The 19,720-nt window shown below is 41.3% G+C and overlaps 1 protein-coding gene across 1 annotated transcript in view; it reads left to right on the forward strand.

Annotated features, from left to right (window-relative positions):
- Nucleotides 1–19,720, forward strand: part of zfpm2a (zinc finger protein, FOG family member 2a) — a 139,810-nt gene that overhangs the window by 34,760 nt on the left and 85,330 nt on the right. Inside the window, exons 2-3 of the mRNA XM_078253729.1 lie at nt 968–1,126; nt 9,872–9,973. Coding sequence (XP_078109855.1) covers nt 968–1,126; nt 9,872–9,973 — 261 coding nt within the window. The remainder of the gene's footprint in view (nt 1–967; nt 1,127–9,871; nt 9,974–19,720) is intronic.

A 19,720-nucleotide genomic window follows, 5' to 3' on the forward strand; every position in this document is an offset into this window, starting at 1 on the left:
GTGATTATTCCTTTAAACACACATCGAGAACGAGAAAACGCAGGTTTCTTGTATTATTTCAAACATAAACTAACCTTAAACTTGGAGTGTTCCATCACTTCTCTGCTATGGTAATTCATGTGCAGGCATTGGTGGGAAGGAGAGGTGCGCGAGATGCACATTATCTTAATAACATTCAAATGCGATGAGATGTTTTTCAGAACTAATACAATTCAGGTGGCAGTACAGTAATTCCATCAACGTTCTTGATTGAAGCAAAAATGTTAATATGCAAATACCAAAAGAGATGTACAGCTACAAGCAAAACTCTGAAATCATTTAGATTTAAAGAAATAATATTGCACAGAGGGGGAAAAACATTAATCACACGGAAAAGTGTCTCCTTTAAGATTGCACTGGTGTATTACCCGGAGGCATGGAATGTAAATGGAAAATCAACATTGTACCATGTGATAAGGCTAACAAATTAATAAAAGTATTTTCTTTCCTCCTCCCATGCTGATGCCTGAATGAAAAGTCTGGAAAGGAACTATTTTTCCCCCCCTCCCTCCATCTGTGTGAGGTTTTGTTTTGCAGGTAACGGATTAGCATCACCGCTCACCTTGGCAGCAAGTCAGCTTGTTTTTCAGAAACGTCTCAAAGGGCTTTTTCAATTGTTGTAATGGCGGGACCTTTGTAAAATATTATGGTCAAATAATAATCTTTATTGACATGGCCTCATCTTTGTCTATACTGAATGTGTGAACATGGAGAGTATAGACAGCGCTGCACTTTGAGTTGCATCTGCTTTTGGGGTATCTCAACAAAAGAACCAAGGAGACGTCTCTTTTTATTTCTCAGAGCCTGGAGGATGTGAGGAAACTGCTCAACATCTCATTTGAGTGTGTGTATGCATGTGTGTGTGTGTGTGTGTGTGTGTGTGTGTGTGTGTGTGTGTGTGTGTGTGTGTGTGTGTGTGTCCCCTCAGGTCCTCTGGAGGATGGCCTGGAGGAAGAGGAGGAAGAGTGCGTCTCCGAGGAGAATGAGCTCTTGGCCAAAGACGAGTTCTCGGCGGAGGAGAACTTCTCCGCCGAGTTTGAGACTGAGAACATGAGCTGTGAAGACATGGAGTACTTCTGCAACAAAGGTGAGGATCATTAACGTCTTCTGAGCCGCTCTCCACAAGCAGTGCTCTTTTTAATACCTGATGTGTAACAATGTGTTAAAGGCACCCTTGTGCCAAGCATCACAAAAGCCCCTATTATACTCCTTTTCAGCGTATATCATATTTGTACTCCTGGGGTCTACTACAATAGGTTTACATGCTTTGACATTCAAAAAACATCTTGGGCCCTATTTTACCGATCTAAGCGCACAGCGTGAGGCGGCTGGCGCAGCTGCGTTTAGGGCGTGTCCAAATCCACTTTTGCTAGTTTGACGGCAGAAAAAAAGAGTCTGTGTGCCGGGCGCATGGTTCTAAAGGGTTGTACTTAGTGTCTTCATTAATTCATAGGTGTGTTTTGGGCGTAACATGTAATAAACCAATCAGAGGTCATCTCCCATTCCCTTTAAAAGCCAGGCGCGTTTGGACCTTGGCGCATTGCTGTTATGATGGAGGATTTGCACCGTAATATTTTTATTTTTAATCTTTTCCATGTGTGTGTGCTGCTGTGCGTCCCTGTGTGTGTAACAAGCATAGTGTGCGTGCTGTGCACAAGCCTGGGCGCATTTTACTAATTTGCTGTTAAAATTGCGTGACTGACTTTAGACCAGGTTTTTGTTGGTCAATGGCGCGATCACTTCCCGCTGCCTCAAGATAGCAATACGCCCAAAATGCACCTGAACACACCTCCCTGTAAGACCAGCACGCCCATGTGGGAGAGCCGTTTTTAGGCAGTTGAGGAAAAGTGATGTCTGTGGGAGAGAAAACTCCATTTGGAGTGAAATGTGTTTTTTTGTACTTCATACAGTGCATCTATTACATACACAATAAAAACTATATAACACAATAAAAGATGGGAAAAATCCCAAAAAGCACAAAAGGGGCTCTTTAAATTCCTGCTAATAGCTTCTAAGAAAAAAATCCTCAACATGTTCAAATCAAACCTGGCACAACTTGTATACATATGACAAATTCTCCCGCATCACTGCCTTGAGTTGAAACTATCCATTCTGATATTTGATCCCAGCAATCCACCCAAGAGCAGTGGTTTGATCTGAGAGAGTGATGGCATGGGCAACACTGGCTCTCCCTCCCTCTGTGATAGTGCTGTGAAGGTGTAATGCACTGGAGAGCGTAGCACTTCCCTTTGAGCCGGTGCTAACGCTCTGTGAACACTCAGCAGCACCTGCTACTGCTCGGAGGTCCAGCACTTTAAAGCGTCTCCGCGTCGCCAAATGCAACCCGAGCACTCTTTGAACTCCAATTCAATTAGATTGCTTCTTTGTGTGTTTGTTTCATTTCGGTCACACCTTGCCATCACAGGAGCTAATTTGTGGTCTGCTCCAGGTTACAGTGTGAAGATGACAGACTTGTCCCGCCTCCCCCCTGCCCCATAACTCCCCCGCCCCCACCTCTTCCTTCCTACCCCCCGGTCGCGTGGCTTTCACTACCCCAGGTGTCCCCACTCGTACTGGCGCACGGATGCCATAAATTTGACTTTTTAATGAAGAACCAATGCTTTGAATGTCTGCCTCTTCTTCCTCCGTTCAAAGGGGAAAATTGTTTTGAATTATTTCTTCACACTTCTAAACTGATGTGCCTCGTGGGATTACATTATTGAAGGAAAATAAATCTTTCATGTTTCAGGTAGGCTATGCCCCAGTAATCGTATCAATAATGTTTTCCTTTTGTTCTCTGGGAAAAGTTGAACGGCGCAATTGTTCAGAAATTGCAATTACCAGCCGCGCTTGGTTTGCTTTACCCTTTGTCTCCATCGTAATGTGTCCTTACGCAAACTTCAAAGTAGAATGTATGGTCTTGTAATAACCCAGTAGCTATGAAATAGATGGGGCAGTACACACTGGTGGCTCCAGCTAGAAAAAAAAGTACAACTTCTGGAAATCTTCAAAGAACCTTGTCAGAGCCGTTTTGTGTTTCCATTGTTTTGGTTTAACCATGTGAGGAACTGGGCCTCAAATCTTCTTTCCATGTTTATGATTAAAGTCAACACTAAATAGGAATCCCATATGTCAAATACTACTTTTTGGTGAAACTGGTAATCTGTTCCTTGTCATACACAAGCCTTACTAGTCAGATTTTTTTTGTATTACTTTGCTATCTAAGCTTACAGAAGCTAAGTCCCCCATTGCCTCCTAAGACCTAAATGATGTACTATCCAAATTTCTTTTTTCCTCATGGCAAGTTGTGTGCAATCATCAGGTGTAGCCATTTTCCCCATGATCCCTTCTTCAATTAGATCTATTTAAAACTAATGTCGGAGTGGCTTAAATTTACCCCACTTTACACACCCGTGAATTAAACAGGACGCAATCCTGGCGGCATTAAATGGTTTAAGTGTGTTATTCCTCGACTATAGGAGGAAAAAGAGAGCCCCCTTGATTAACTAAACCCTCTCAAATGTGATGGCATGCTGTAATTAGCCCTGTGCGGACTCGAACGTGGGTTTTAAAGCAGCCACTCATCCCATGGCCTTTATCTTCTGCTGCTTCCCGGAGAATAAGGTCTCCCGTGTAAGGTTCCTCCACTGAGCAGTGACTCTCTGGTCTTAGCTTAGCCTTGTATCTGTGTAGTCACTCTCTGAAATGGGCTTGTCAGGGGGACCTAAAACCTCCATTAAAAGTTTCAGTCTATAATAGGTATTAAAAAGCTGTAGGAACACAAAGAGGAGTACCAATTTTCATTAACATATGAAGCACTTATTAACTTTGATCAGAGTGCGGTGAAGTAGCAAAGCCGCTTAAAGGCGCAAAGGTCAAGAAGTTGAATGCCACCAAAGACTGAGTCATTTGCCTTACCCTTGCAGAAAAGGGACTCCCCAGATAAGTGCATGGAGCACCTTGACGTCCCATCTTGGTCTGAGGCTTGGGAACCTCTGGGTTCCTCTGTTTAGTTAATGTTGTCATGGTTCTGGTTTTGGTGCTTTCATGTAGGGCTGCTCATTGACTTTTGGAAAGATGTTGCAATAATTGAATAAAAAAACAAACAGTGAAACAGATACTTTGAACCGTGATATTTTCTTCAATAATTTTTCCTGTTTGAACTTTTCTTTTTCATTCAAGAGTAAATAAGAGTTTACATTATATATATATATTATATATATATATATATATATATATATATATATATGTATATATATATATATATATATATATATATATATATATGTATATATATATATATATATTATATGAGTAATGTACTCGTTTTTCTTAATTACTCTAATCTGATTAACTGCACAGCCCTACTTTCAAGGATGTGTTTCAAGACTGTTAGCCGTGAATTTGCGACATACATGTGAAATCTCGTTGACTGTATACAGGGAGAGTAATGCATTTTAAAATGAGAAGTGGCGTACATTTCCCAATACATTTTCCTCCAAAGCCATTTTTAATCATCTAGTGACCCCTCAGCAGTGGAAAGTAACTCAAGTACTCTACTTAAGTGCATTTTGAGGTACTTTTAGAGCACTTTGCTTGAGTGTTTCCATTGTATCCTACTTCAACTCCAACTTCATTACATTTCAGAGGGAAATATTGTACTCTATTTCACTCTATCGCAGTTATAAGACAACTTTAGTTACTAGTTATTTTGCTAGTTCAGATTTTAGATACAAAACATATGATCAACAAATAATAAGTAGTAGTATAATAAACTACCCAAAGTATTTATAAAGTACCTGAATCTAGACCAACCATGTCTAAAATGCATCAATAATAACAACCCAATAATATAGATTCATATTTAAAAGGGTCCATTCTGCATAATGAGTGCTTTATCGTTAATTACTGTTAGTATATTTTGATGATAATACTTTGATGATGAGAATAATACTGTACTTTTACTAGAGTCAGTTTCAGAATAAAGTACTTTAACTTGGGGCAGAGTATTTTCGTGCTGTGGTTTTAATAGCAGTATGTAAAAGATGTCTACTGTCTACTTACACTAATGGCCTTCATAATGATGTTGTGACTATTTACAACTTATCAATATTATCAATAATAAAGGAATTGGCCTAAAGTCCAACATACAGTAGACAAATCAAGTTTACATTAGTAGTCATTACTATAAATCAATAGTAAACATGAATTAATTTCACTGAAATATAATAAATATGAAACATTAGGCTCTACTAATTTTTATAAATATGTTGTTTTTCCTTTATAACAGTATAGTTTTAAGAAACATGTATTCAATACATTAGTTCCAAGGGATGACAATACAAAAAATTGTAATTTCCAACGTGCTCTACATGGATTTGAGTCACCATTCTCTACCTCCCAGCCCAGAAGTCTTTGCATCACTTCAGCGCAGAACAGTCAAATGACCCCCGCCCCTCCCATACAGAAACTTAACATCCTTAGTTATCTCTGCTTAATATGAACTGTGCACTGCATACTTACGCTGATTATTACAAATAACTAACGTGATTTAGTAATGGATATGGTTTTTAACAAAACATGAAAGAATAAGTAGTGACCACTAAACATTTGAATTACTACTAAATCTGGGTTTACAGTGTGGCACTCAGATAATGTTACTGAAACCAAAATCATGAGTGTGAAATGCAGCAGCTTGGTGGAATAGCAGAGCCCCAGAGAGAAGGAACTGTGTTTTAATATACATGGAATTTAAGCCATGAAATAACCTTGGCATTCCCTTGCGATTAAAACAAAATCTTACCTCAAACAACTCTTCCTGCTCGGTCAATTTCACATTTATGGAGCTCTGCTTGTGAAGAGTCCACCGTTGACTCCACAACAGAGATTTATACTCTATTGACACACCTGGCTACTGAGTGGCATCTTTTTTTTACTGAAATTGTGAAATTTCACCTTGCTGTTTTACCTCCTTTTATTGTTGGCTATCTGTGAAGTTCAGCACAGGGTGTTGCCACAAGCTGTTCCCTTTGTGCCTTCCAAGTGTTGTCTGATGACAAATGACTTCCTTAGTTAGCTCTGACAGTAAATTTACATGTCATTTCATGTATCTCATTTCGTCCATGTAAAACACCTTTTTGTGGAATAATACGACATGATTTTTTTCTCGCCAGCTCAAACTACTTGATTCTGTTGCCGTGGTGAGTGTTTACGTGTCAGGACACATCAAGCACAACTAATGTGAACATATTGCACTCTTCTGCACCTCAAATTACAAAAATGACTATGTAGGCAGAAACATTCGATCACAGCGGAAGTGAAGGAGTGAAAGCTCAGGGCTGCAAGCACACTACTTAACATAACACATAACAAACACACCTTGACCCTTCAAATAACCTCTCACTCAGAGAGTAATTTGACGCGCAGCGGTCAGAGGCATACAGTAAAAAAAAACAAAAAAACATAAAGTGGCAGAATTAATTATGCCACTCTTTGTGTAACACAGAAGCAATCAGAATCTCCGGCGACACAGGAGGAAGATCTCCTTGGCGCTTTTCGCCACAGCTGCCAGTGCCCAGAATGGTAAATGTGGAATTTTAATGCACAGTTGATGCTGGAGAATATGAGGAAATGCTAATTTGTGGTGCGATAAGATGAATCGAGTCATCCCTTTAGCCCCATTTGACTCAGTGGAGGAAATTAATCATTAATGTTTGTTAAGTATGACAATCTAACTGGGCCAGATCTACATGCTCAGAGACTGAGGCAGAGCGAGATAAAGACCCAGGCTGCAGACAGGGAGGAAAACTGCCAGATTCTGTAATGATGGGAATTTATTGGCATTTAAAGAGACAGTAGCAAGGCATTTCACTAATAGCCTCCCTCCATTGGAGTGTTCTGCCTGCCCCAAATTGCAATTCAATTCAAACCTATTTTTCAGATAGCAGAGAAGTCTCACAGCCATGCTTGACTTTGGTGAAAAAAGGTTGCTTCCTGGAATCGACTTTATCTGTTGCAGCATAGTCTGCATCAACAAGCCAATATGCAAAAGCAACTGCATAGCACTACCACTGGTGGGCGGAACCCCCCCCTCCTCCCACCCCAAATATTACATTCTGAAAATCATTGGCAATACGAGCAAAGTACACTGTGATGGGTTTAGAAAAGTGGCAGCGGGTTAAAGTCATCGAGCCTAGAATTGGGTAACATATAGAATTGTGCAATCTCATATGAAGACTTAAAAAATACTTATACTCCATTTTGCAGAAAGTGCGACCTGTCTCCAGACTCATTGGTCAGGATTAGAGCGCTCTGAGCTCCTTAAAGTCACACGCGAGAGATTGACATTTTCAAGGGCTTCCTTCGAAGAGACAATGCTAAAAGGGAGAGAAAAAGCCAATATGACTTTGTTGCTACCTTGCTCCAGGAATTGTTTGTGTAAATCGCCTATAAGCTTATTGACCTGAATGCGTAGCACGCTGCGTGTGACTGTGATTTGGCTAGAGAGCTGTCCTTTGATGGAGCAGCGATAGGGCTGATTTTAACAGCTCACTGGCTCCTCTTGCATGCCCGCCAACCCTGCACCCCATCCCCCAGTCCCTTCTGTTCTGTTCTTTTCTCTCACTCAACCTTAAGTATCTCCATTTGATTGTGCGGGCAAAGGAACCTAAGCCAGATGTAAATTATGATCTCGGTGATAATGTAGAGGATGATCATTGACAATCTGTCTCCTTTGATAAGACAGCAGAGGGTTTCAATTCAAAATGATGAAACATGGCAGAGTCTCTATTACCTGCAGTGGACCTCTGTGAATGGAGCGCCTCAATCAATCTGTTTCTATATCACAAAGGTCAGAATCCCTGTGTCGTTTAAAACCATAAAAAAATTGGCTCTCCGTATTCGTCTGTATTGCAGGTTTTTATCAAACCATAATGTAAGCAAAGGAGTGCTGCCCCAGCACTTCTTCCTCTGCTGTGCTTTTTCCTCGTGACATTTGTGCAGGAAACTTCATCAAAGCCCTGTGACATTGTTCCCTGTGAGGTTGCCCGGGCGATTGTGTTTAAAATGCATTGCAAACTGTGTTAGATAGAAGGCAGAAAATCCTTAATCGCTGCTTAATTAAGGAATCATCTTGTAGCTTCATTTCCCGGGCTGTAATTAAACACTTCCAATACGTTTCGTTACAGGGCTTAACATGTTCGCCTGAGATCAAGGTAGTGCCTTTAATGTTATCTTGCCAGCTTTTTTAAAAAACTCCGCTCCGTTGGAAGGAACTGTTGATACACGCCTTTGTTATCCCCGTCATAATACGAGCCTAGTATGCTAAAGAGGTTCTCCAAGCCCAACAATAAATAGTGGGGGAGTTTAGTTGAGTGGGCTCCCTGATCATATACTGGGAGAAATCGCCAGCCCAAGAAGACACTTGCATAAGCAAAACTGGGTCATAATGACCTCATGTACTGTAAGTAGGACATTTCTGCAGATTTTCCTCCAGTATTACTTTTTTCCCCTCCTTTGGTGTGAGGCAGCCAGCTGACATCCTTTTGGCAATGTTTGCTACCTTCTTTGAAGTGAGCCATGTCAAAAAAAAATAAAAATAAAAGCTAAACAAGCATGGTGTGTGTGCTTGATCTGGAGATTAACCTAACTGAGGACGGACGGACGGACGGCGCTGGAGTGAAGTAGTGTGTTTCCTGTGGCAGTTGTCACTGTATATGTGATAACTAACACTCTGAAATGCTTTTTGGAAGCTGTGTGTGTGTGTGTGTGTGTGTGGGGGGGTGCATCAAGCCACATCTTTTTCGCTATATTGTCTTTGTCAATCCTAATATATTCACATTTAAATCTACACATGGATCCCTTTTTTGCCGTGTGTGAAGTGTAGTAATCCATTGTAGTAATCCAGGCCTGTCCTTGACCGTTCACTATTGGGTTTAACGACATCAAAGGGATGAAAACGATATGGTGACAAAAGTGAGAGGAATGTTCCTCCACCAAACTATCAACTACCACTACACGCCCCGAGCGCGTTTGCTCTTACTCGGCTGAGTTTGGAGAGACACTGTGCAACCACTGTGTCAGCCACATTGGATTTATTCAGAGCACCACACTAGAGGCACCTACTAAGCACTGATTTATGTGCCTATAAACTTTGAGTACAAACTGCGCTTACTGTAGACATGCAAAAATAGATGTTCTTTTTTTATTAATTTTTTTTACAGTAAGTGCATCTTCAACAAGCGCTCCAGTCAGTGTTACTGCCTAACACTCGGAGGCGGAGTCTGTTTAACAAGGTCTTTAAGCACTTACATCCTGGAGAGAGATACCCAAATATCCCTTAGCATGGTCTGTGTGAGCCCATAGACTGTAAATCAGCCCTACATCCTATAACACACATTCTAGCTCGCTCTACAATAGATCAAACGGTAATAAATAGCCACCTCTCTCCCACACATTGCTTTCCTTCCTGTTCCATGGGACTTCCGCTTGTTCCTGCAAGCACTCATGGGAACTCCTTTTACATAAAAGTTTGCAGCTGGACCTGATGAGCTCACTGCAAACATACATATACAGAACTGTATATACACAAAAACACAATGACAATGGATCACATGACTTCAGACTGTGACGTTTAAATATTATTCTACAGGAAAAGTAGAATACAAGAAAGTAGAGTACAAGAAAACTTTTTTTTTTGCTGGGATATTAGCCACAAATCCTAGAAATCTATCCTTTGGAAGGGCAGCAGAGTCCATAATGCAGTACTTAATTAAATCAGGTGTCTGAGCATTAAAATTTGGATTGAGTGCTTCATTTCTTTTCTGCCTTGCAGGAGAGGAAGATGGCAACCGAGAAGCAGGAGAGTCGGAGATGGATGGCCAGGGCGAGAAGACCAGGCATACCGCCGCGGGGCCAGATGAATGGGATGGTCCAAGTAAGAAAAGTCTTCATATTACTTTCCTAGATAGCCTCTTAGGGCCAGCTCACAAAGTTATGCCTAAATTGCAATGCATGTTGCCTGGTTTGAGGTAAGGTATTTATTTTGGTGTTGAATAGAAACGGAGCGTCGCAATATTAATCAGCCAACAGTTAAACTGCATACTTAATTATGTTTCGAAGGAAACATATTTTCTCCCGGATTACATTTGTTTATTATCACAAAATATGTTTCTAATCAAAGTTTGTGTTCAAAGTCTGCATAGGAGGGAGATCGGGGTAGATGGTTGGGTCAACAAACACATAGTCTATATCCACGACATTCCACTTCTGGGATTGCCACTTTCTTTGTGTTGTGATTTGTGAGGACTATGGTTAACTGCTCCTCAGATCTCTGCAGGATAAATCCAGACAGCTTTTGAACGTACACGTTCCACCAAAACAAGTTCCTTCCTGAAGCTATTTCGCAGAGGCACCGTACCTGCGTCTGGCGCTTAGCACCGCCCATGACGATTGTGATTGGTTTAAAGAAATGCCAATAAACCAGAGCACGTTTTTCTCCCATCCCAGAATGCTGTGTGGACTAGTCAGACCTTCCTCCGCTGCGCTGTGGAGGAAGGTCTGGCAAAGCGAGACTAACGAACACAGGACTTTCACCCAGGAGACCGCTGTTCCTGTCCCGCGTGAAACCACAAGTCAACGTTGACTTAACTTAAGTTATGTAACAAATGTAGTACTCATTTTAACCCAAACCATGATATTATCCTATACCTAACCAAGTATTTGTGTTGCCTAAACCTAGTAAAGTAAAGTAGTTGTGTATTCCGAATGGCAACATTGAGCACATGTTTAAAACTGTGACGGCTTCATAACTTGCGCCTGTCGCTGGTACGTGGGCGTGTAATCCGGGAGAGAATATGTGTAGATTCAATTCCCTTGAAACGTGATTAAGAATGCAGTTTAGTTGTATGGAAATGTATTTTTTTTAGGAGACAAGGTTGGATATTTATAGACACTTCTGGTTCAGTAGTAGGACAGCATCATATGTGTATAGTACCTAGATGGACAAATGTGTCAGACGTCTGGATGCCATACAATATAACAAGCTAGTTTAACCGAATGCACCATTCAGTTAACAGTACATTCAATTACAAAAAAAGAGAAACCTATAATGCAATGAAGATGTAGCTTTTTTTGAAGTGTTTACAACACTTTTTTTTAATCGTGTTTTGCCCTTTTACTAAAAGTAACTTCATCAAAGTGATGGATAATACATTGAACAAGATAGTTGCACAGCAATTACTGCTCAGCAATAGCCTGCACCCACACTGCTGAACACACAAAATATGATTCCTTTTAATGCATGAAATGACCTCAAGAATTTATTGCAGGTACATGCGTTTGTAGTAATATAAAAAGAGAGAGAGAGAGAGAGAGAGAGAGAGAGAGAGAGAGAGAGAGATGGATTTGGGCAAGTTGTGCTTGCTAGCTCGAAGCCCCCCGGGGTGTGTATTTTATACTGACAGTGAATCAGTGTTATCGCACCTATCAGATAATGCATTTATCATTAAATTTCACATTTGCATTTAAATCTGGGAAAGGAAATGAGCAATGCTGGCTAAAGATAAGAACGCTGGGACGACAGTAATAAACCATCACTGTGATCAGTCAGGAGACAGGGCTGAGGGGGTCAGCTCAGAACTATGGGGGCCATGACAAAAAGAAGGCATCACATGCGGAAAAAGGCCCTTTTGGGCGAAAAAATGCTGAGCTTAAAAAATACTGCTTTGAAAAGGAGGAATGGATGTAGCATGACTAGATGTATGACTGACTGTAATTATCCTTCCTCCCTTCTACTTAGCCATCAGAATGAGAATTAGAGGCTCAGAAACACACTGCTGGACAGGCAGCGGAGAGAGGGGGGGAGACTTGAGTTTTATGGGAGTAAAGTGTGTCTTGCATACAGTGAGAATGGCTGAACTGCAGAGGAGATGATGGGATCCATGATGGCCATTTCATGTTTTTCGAAAGCACAGCCTGAGTGGTTCCGAGTTATAAAGTGACATTCAGTTTGAGGACGTCAGAGCTGTGTCCTAATCTCTGCTCAGTGGTGGAAGAAGTATCCAGATCCTTTACTTGACTAAAAGTACCACATACCACACTACACAATACCACACTGTAAGTTACAAGGGAAAGTCCTGCGTTGAAAATGTTGCTGAAGTAATAGTATGTAAGTATCATCAGGGAAATGTACTTAAAGTATTAGAAGTAAAAGTAAAGAAAAGACTCAAGTAAAAATACAAGTACCTCAAATGTGTACTTAAGTACAGAACTTGAGTAAATGTACTTAGTTACATTCCACCACTGTCTCTGCTGTATTACAAACTGAAAAACAGCACATGGCTGCATCCAACTTTAAGAACCATGCTAATATATATACAGAATATATACAATCAAGCCGGGTTTATCAAAGAAAAACATAAATTCTGCCCATAATCAACATGTTAGCACCAAGGTAACATCTCTATGATATAATGATTAACACTGAGGCATTCGCACCCCTCCTCTGTTTTCTCAATGGGCAGCATAGAGTGGGCAGAAATTAATCTTGGTGCATAATAATGCCATTCACTCTCTCATCATGGCTGCCATGAAAGGTCATTTCCCTTTTTAATTTTTCCCATTGTGCCGGAAAAGTCAGATGGGCATGTTGTAATTTGAATAAAGAGGGGAATCAGACAATCAGATAGGAACATTTGAAATGACATGACTTCCTGTTTAAAGCGATTAAAAGCAAATTTATTTAGTTTGAGACTGTCTACCCTTTAATCTCTTTTGTAAATGCGCAGATAGTTCGGCATTCAAAAGTTCATTGTTATTCTTTGGCTTAAGTTTAAGCAGGTGTGATTATGATCACCAACAGATAATTTTTAATCACTGCGTGTGTGCATCTGAATAGGATGTGTAATGGCCGTTCCATAAAAAGAGAGTGAAGCCTTTTAATGAGGTGGGCTAACTCGGAACATGCCCACCTGCTTTGGTGATTCTATTGAAGCACCTCCACACCGTTTCCCTTTTGCTGAGTAACAACAAAAGCCTTTACAATCTACATCCTGTAATTGAACTTTTTTTTTTGTCCCTGCATTTCATCTCCACTTTAGTAACTCCTGTCAAGTGCTGTCCGCGATTGCCCCCTGTTCTCTGATTGTCTTTCTGCCTGTAACAGCAGAGGAGCGTACAGAATGACTCACTATTAATCTGATAGCTGCCTCTTCTCTGCTGTGCAGAGTGCTGGCTCTCTGATGTGGAACACCCAGCGAGTTCCCTTTCTCTCCCCCTCGTCTCTACAAGTATGTCCTTAAGCAAATCTGCGCACTGATCTTCTGTCTCGTGTTCATTTCTCGTCACGGGTGTTTCGCAATCAGCCGCTGATTTTGGGAGATAACATGTCGTGCTATTCTATTCATTTTCATGGACTGGCGGTGATAGGAATCTGACTCTGTCTCTCTCATCCCACTCGCTCTCCTCTAGGCTAATTGGGAGTGGTGTGCGTTAGCTAGCTAACTCTGCTAATGAACTTGTTCTCAGCCTTATCTAAATGCGTGCTCATGTAAACTACACCCCCTTATGAAAGTCAGGAAAATCCAGGGTTCGTTAAGAGCGCTGTAATTTATGATCACTGCCATTTCCTGCAAGATACCATTTGTTTCAGTGAGGCATTCAGTCATGTTAATTCACTTTTATAAACTTCTATTCTATAACTAATGAATATCCAAAGCAAAATTAAAATGTCTACTGGCCTTTAACTGCACATATTCCAGTCTGTATTTTCCGCCAATTATATAATGAAGCCTGGCTGATTGCATATACAACTGGTGAACACTACACCGGTTGTAAAGCACTAAACCTGAATTAATTGTAATGCACGTACAGATGAATATACTCTGCATGTTTATTAGTAGCAGTGTTAGCCGGCGTTCCAGGTGAATCAAGTCGTCATGAACATTTCTCACAATAGGTACAGAAGACAATGCAATACAACTTCCTTGTGCACCGATGTGGAAATTTGTCTTCAAATAAATAATGAAAAATTATTTAAATTTTTGCAGTTAACTTCTTTTTCCATGTGCAATCATAATACATAAAAAAAAAAAAACATCACATAGCAAATGTAAGCATCAGCCTATCTTATTCAGATTCTATTTATAGAGGCATATCAGACATAGACACCCATTTCGTCACATTATAACCAATATGCAATCACCCATATGTTTAGCAGACACTGCCTCATATGCCTGTTGGGAAACTCTGGAGATTAAAGAAATGAAGGTTAGGGGACTCTCAATTAGTTTGCCACTGTAGACTGTAACATCACTATACATGCACATATACGCCATCACAGTCACATCTAATTACATGGAGACAACACCAGTGTAACTCCTCCCCTCCAATGAGATTACAGAGAAGTTCTTGTCCTTAATCAGTCTTTGCTAATGTTGAAAACATCAGTCCTTAGTTGAAGTTTGGCTGTTATACTTCCCATCAAATAAACACTTTTTGACCGCTTCCCTCCATTGTTGGACAGTTGGGGGCTGACAACATAACACATCTTCTTAGTGATCAACAGCAAATATGTCTAGGTTTTGGTTGTAATAGGTTATTTAGATCTGTATCGTCTGGGATCTCAACCAGTATAAACTCAGCTGGTTCTAGAGTTAGATCTACCCCATGAAACATTATTAAAGGGACACGGCCACTCACCCTGTAAATGTTTTTTTGGCTCTGGGGGGAGCTTTCCAAAGTCTAAAGAAAAGAACTCTGATGATGTCATCAGGGTTATGTTATTATAATTAAACTATTTTGAGCTTGGGCCACAACTTGTACAAACTGGGGGGCATGAACTTTGAAAAGACATGGACATTTCACAAGCAGGAAGGCTCTAATTAGATGTGATTGAGTTGCATTATAGGAAACGTAGGCTCCAGTGTTGCAGGGGCTTGACCTATACTATACTATACCTCGGGCTCTGCTGTTTTGATTCTGACCATTCAGTCCCCCAACTTTATGGAAGTGCAATATTAAGTTGCTGGAGTGCCCCTTCAACACAAAGAACATTATAGACAACATGTAAAACAACATGAAAGCATGTCTTAAAGTCACAAAAACAAATCCCTTACATAAACCTTGGGGTGCTTTCCAGCGATAATATCAATAGTAATAAAAGTGCAGATACGTTTTTAAAAACCTAACTATGGAGAGTAGCTGTCAGTCAGTTTGCAGTTAAGGTGTTCTAAATCCCACATTGGTTCACTTTTACTCTTTAACTACTAACGCCAAGTAATTGTGTATTGTTGCATCATAAATAGAGGTGACATCGGGATGTAAGACATTGAAGCAAATACACGTAAAATAAGGCACACAGCAAAGGTGGAGGTAGAGAAGGAGGAGGTGAGTGTGACAGAGAGGTAACAGAAGCCATGTGATCACCTTGTCCACAAATCTCTTCTCCTGGCTGTCCCTGACGGCCGGTGCGGCCCAGCATGCTCTGTTCCCGGTGCCAGCTGGGCATTGGCCAGGGCGAGGCAGGGCCAGGAAGGAGTGGCCATCTGAGAATCTACCTGCCGGTCAGACACAGACGGAGCATGAGCAAAGAGAGCCCCCCCACCCATATCCATTTTTTTTTTTATCCAACCCCTTCCTTTCCTTTTCAAGACATCAAACATGCACAGGCTGAAAAACACAGCTTCACTCAGATGTAAAAACTCTCGAGTTTCATTTTTGACTCCAGCCAACCCAGAAGGGTCTGTGGCCGATCCGTCTTCTTCCAGTCTCCAAGGAAAAACAATAACCATTTCAGGTTTAATGCACATATGTCATGCTAGGAGAATTGGAGGACCAGATGGCCACGATACTGTGGCAGGTGCCTCAACAAATGTTTGCGCTTGCCCGTGCTGCTATTTATATCATGGTGAAACACAGACACGCAAATATTTGCAAGAGGACACTGGGCCCTTTTGGTTGGGAGTCAAAGTGATCAGCAAAATAAACAGATGGGATTAAACCTTTTGGTCACCTGAACTTTGAAATTCGCTCAGTTCATGTAGAGAAAGTTCTTATCGAGAGGAAAAGGTGGAAAATGCCTAAAACAAAGGTGACAAAGTTATTGGGTCTTTATGGAGAAGATTCAATTCACTTTCAATTCTGTTTAATTGTACTACAACAGTTCATATTTTTGCATTTTTAGTCGCAGAAGCTTTTCAACATTCGGCCCCAACTGAAAAGAAAGTTAACAGACCCAAACTCCAGCACAAATACAGAGAAAGAAACGTTTTCATTCTTGCACAGCGACAGTCCATTTGAGCGCAGTTCAGTCAGGTTGCTCTCAGTAAACAAGGCATTTTCTAACTCAGCACCCAAGTCCATTATAAAGTCAGGGTGTCGTCAAGGAAGGAGGGGCGAGCCGAAATGAGAGAGGGAGACAAACGGAGCACCCAGATGCAGATTAGGCTGCAGAAGATGAGGGTGTAAAAGGGATTTAATGGTAGGATGGATTAGAGAAATCCTTGTAACAATGTTAAATAATTATGGTTCCAGCCGAGATCAAAGCGCCATTGATTGAACCCCTCAAGCCTTCAGCACAGAGAGTCTTGGAAAGCAAAGATTGGTAAACTAGTACTCAGACCACTCCGGCTGCTCCAGTTAAATTGGATTGGAAATATTAGGATATAGATGAATCCTTCAGGAGGCTTTCGCAAAGCTTTTGTCACCGGAAATGTAGCTTGGGAACGGTATGAAAGGTTTGATAGTGTACTGTCTCGACAGAATCATAAGACGAGGGTGTCGCAGCTGTCTCCACTGATACCTAAGCGTTTTAAGTAGACTTATAGACACACTTGACTGTTATATCAGCAAACTGAAAACTTTCAGCGCAGGCTTTCATTCGAGGTTTTATTTTTTTTTTCCTCTCTCTCCCCTTCGTCTTGTAATCAAGAAATTTGGACGTGCATCATGGCAATTCTCTCTCAGAAAAAGGGAGGTTTCATCTCGCTCCTCCAGGGGTTTATTCAAAGTCGTCAGACAAGTCTCACAAAACATGAATGACACTGAGATTGCTGATACTGATGATGAAAGTCCATCATCAGCCTCTCTGTGAGATCTGGGCCCTGAGTGATATAACATTAAATTGCAATCAAAGGAGCTATGTGTAAACACCGCCTTTTTCCAAATACATTCATTTCTTAAGAGATTGCCGATGAAGGCTCTTTACCATATGCATCACCTGTGTGTGGAGAAAACACCCCCCGACCCCCATCGCCACACACATATATTTTTTTCTTCTTCACAAATTCACAATGTGTGATTATGATGATGAAATATGCAACAAGAGATTAGACAAATCACTGTACTTGTATGCTGCATCGTCTTGATGCAAATTTAGTCACTGATCCGCTATACTAAGAGGCTTTATGGAGGAACTTCATGGTTGTTAGTTATATAATCTAAAACAGGGCAAAATGCAATCACTGGTCTTATCATCTGAGGAAGATGTCACCATATTTGGTTTCTAGTTGTGTGTGGATACGTGGGATGTGGCACCCTGAGAATGCCCTTTAATAAGATGATTCACTTCCAACCATTTTGTCCACATTTCAGCTGAATTTGTGTCCACTTACAATGTCGTCTTTTCACTGCGATTACTTTATCACGCCGACAAAGACCAAAGAACTGAGAAGCAAACGAGAGCCGCTGCTAAATATGAGGCTGACTTAAAGCGCGGCTGGTGGTGCCGTTTCTGCCCCCAGGGACTTGACACCCATCGTGTCTTTCTTTAGCTCTCTGTATATGTTTGTTCTGCAATGCTTACCCTCCCAGGCGCTGTAGCTGCACACGTTTTCCTAAGAGGTATCATTGTAATTGGTTGAATATTTGATGTGTGTATTTAGCATTAACATGGAGACACTCGTGCAAGCAGCGCTAGGGGATGTAATGCTGGGTAAACTCTGGATTGCTCAAGTGAAACTTCCTCGCATGTGGGGATTTTCATTTCTTTTGGCCTTTTAAACAAACAAAAAAAAAAACTACAGAGTATATTTGAGCGAGTCTGGTTTGTAGTTCTTTTTCATGCATGGAATTTGCTTTTTTCCCTTCCAGATCGGTATGCAAGTGCTTTAGATAGTTCTTAGTTTCATATACATGACTGTTTTACTTCCATTTCGTTTGGTGTCTTCACATTATTGTTTGGCCATAGGAATGCACTCAGTCCCATCCAAGCCATATCTCTCCCCAAACCCCCAACCCCCTACTCTTTTACTCTCTCACACACACACACACACACACACACACACACACTCATGTACAGCCTTCACACTGATAGGTATTGATATCGGAACAGTGTGACGGCCTCTCATTGGTGATGAACAGCTGGGCCCAGCTGGGCCCAGCTTGGCCCGCTGGTCACGCCAATTCCACCTCCTTCTTTTTTTCTGTTTAGGGGTGGTGGGGGGTGGGCCCCGCTTGTCAAGTGAATTAAAATACCAAATAATAGTAATAATAATGATAATAAAAAGTTAATAAAAAAAAAATGGCATGTTCCTCCCTGATTGTGCGGGGTGTTGTGGTATTCAATTATGCAATTTTCATTGGCATATTAATCATCTTTTCAACAAACAAGCCGCCGTTAATTAAAGCAAAGCATGGATAAAGACGTGTTGCCGGATCATCACTCCGTTTATCACCACACACAGACCCGCAGTTAAGTAAATTCAGGCTGTGAGATGAATTTCAATGGTCTCCCTGTTTCTTCCTCTGTGTGTTTGTATGTGTGTGTGTGTGTGTGTGTGTGTGTGTGTGTGTGTGTGTGTGTGTGTGTGCGTGGTTAACCATGTATTAATGCACATTGTGTTTGGAGGCGTGGTTAGTGACGTTTCATGTCAGTTTTGTGTGGGAAATTGAAATCACACATTACTAGCAGTTGATTACTTTAATTGTTTAATACAGACCTCCAATTCATGTGGGAGGTCTCGCTTTTTCGCTTTTTCCTTCACAGATTTGAATGTTAAATGCTCTTTGATTATGACTACACCGCTGTTCAGGTTAGCCACACTGACTCCAGTTGAATGGATTTAGATTTTTTCCTTTGCCTTTCAGTGGCCACAGTGAGTGTGTAGAGGAGGCCAGTGGAACTATAAGACATCTCTGTACACACACACACACACAGGACAGCTCTGCCCATTCCCCCTTTTCTCTTTTTTTCTCTGGCTTTTTGTGCCGCCTCTGTGCCTGGCTCATTGGTGGGAAGGGATGGAGATTATTCAGGATCTGGTAAGATATGGGCTTCTCTAATCATAGCTCACTGCCTCTACTGTCATTCAGTCACTAAAAAGAAGTGTGTGTATGGGGGGGAGGATGTCTTGGTGACGGGAGCAGCCAGACAAGCCATGCAAGTATTTGAGTTCCGCCAGCAGAAAAAAGAACTCGAGACATCTGTAGACATGTCGCTCGTCCCTGTCCCTCATTGTGGAGCAACTTTATCAGCACCAGCCGCTCAACCACTTGCTAAACTGGAGGGGCCAGTCGTCTCTTAACTTAAACATAAGATCTTTGTGGTTTGAAGCACTTGGCTGCTCTGCGCCCAATGTGGAATCTGAAAGGCAAACGCGGCTCCAGCGTCTCCGTCGCCCATCACAAAATCACACCTCATGGAAAACTTGTTTCTGCGGTGTTAGCTCAAATCTGAATGCACTCA

This window comes from Sander vitreus, chromosome 6 (genome assembly GCF_031162955.1).
Source record: "Sander vitreus isolate 19-12246 chromosome 6, sanVit1, whole genome shotgun sequence".
NCBI classification, from domain to species: domain Eukaryota; kingdom Metazoa; phylum Chordata; class Actinopteri; order Perciformes; family Percidae; genus Sander; species Sander vitreus.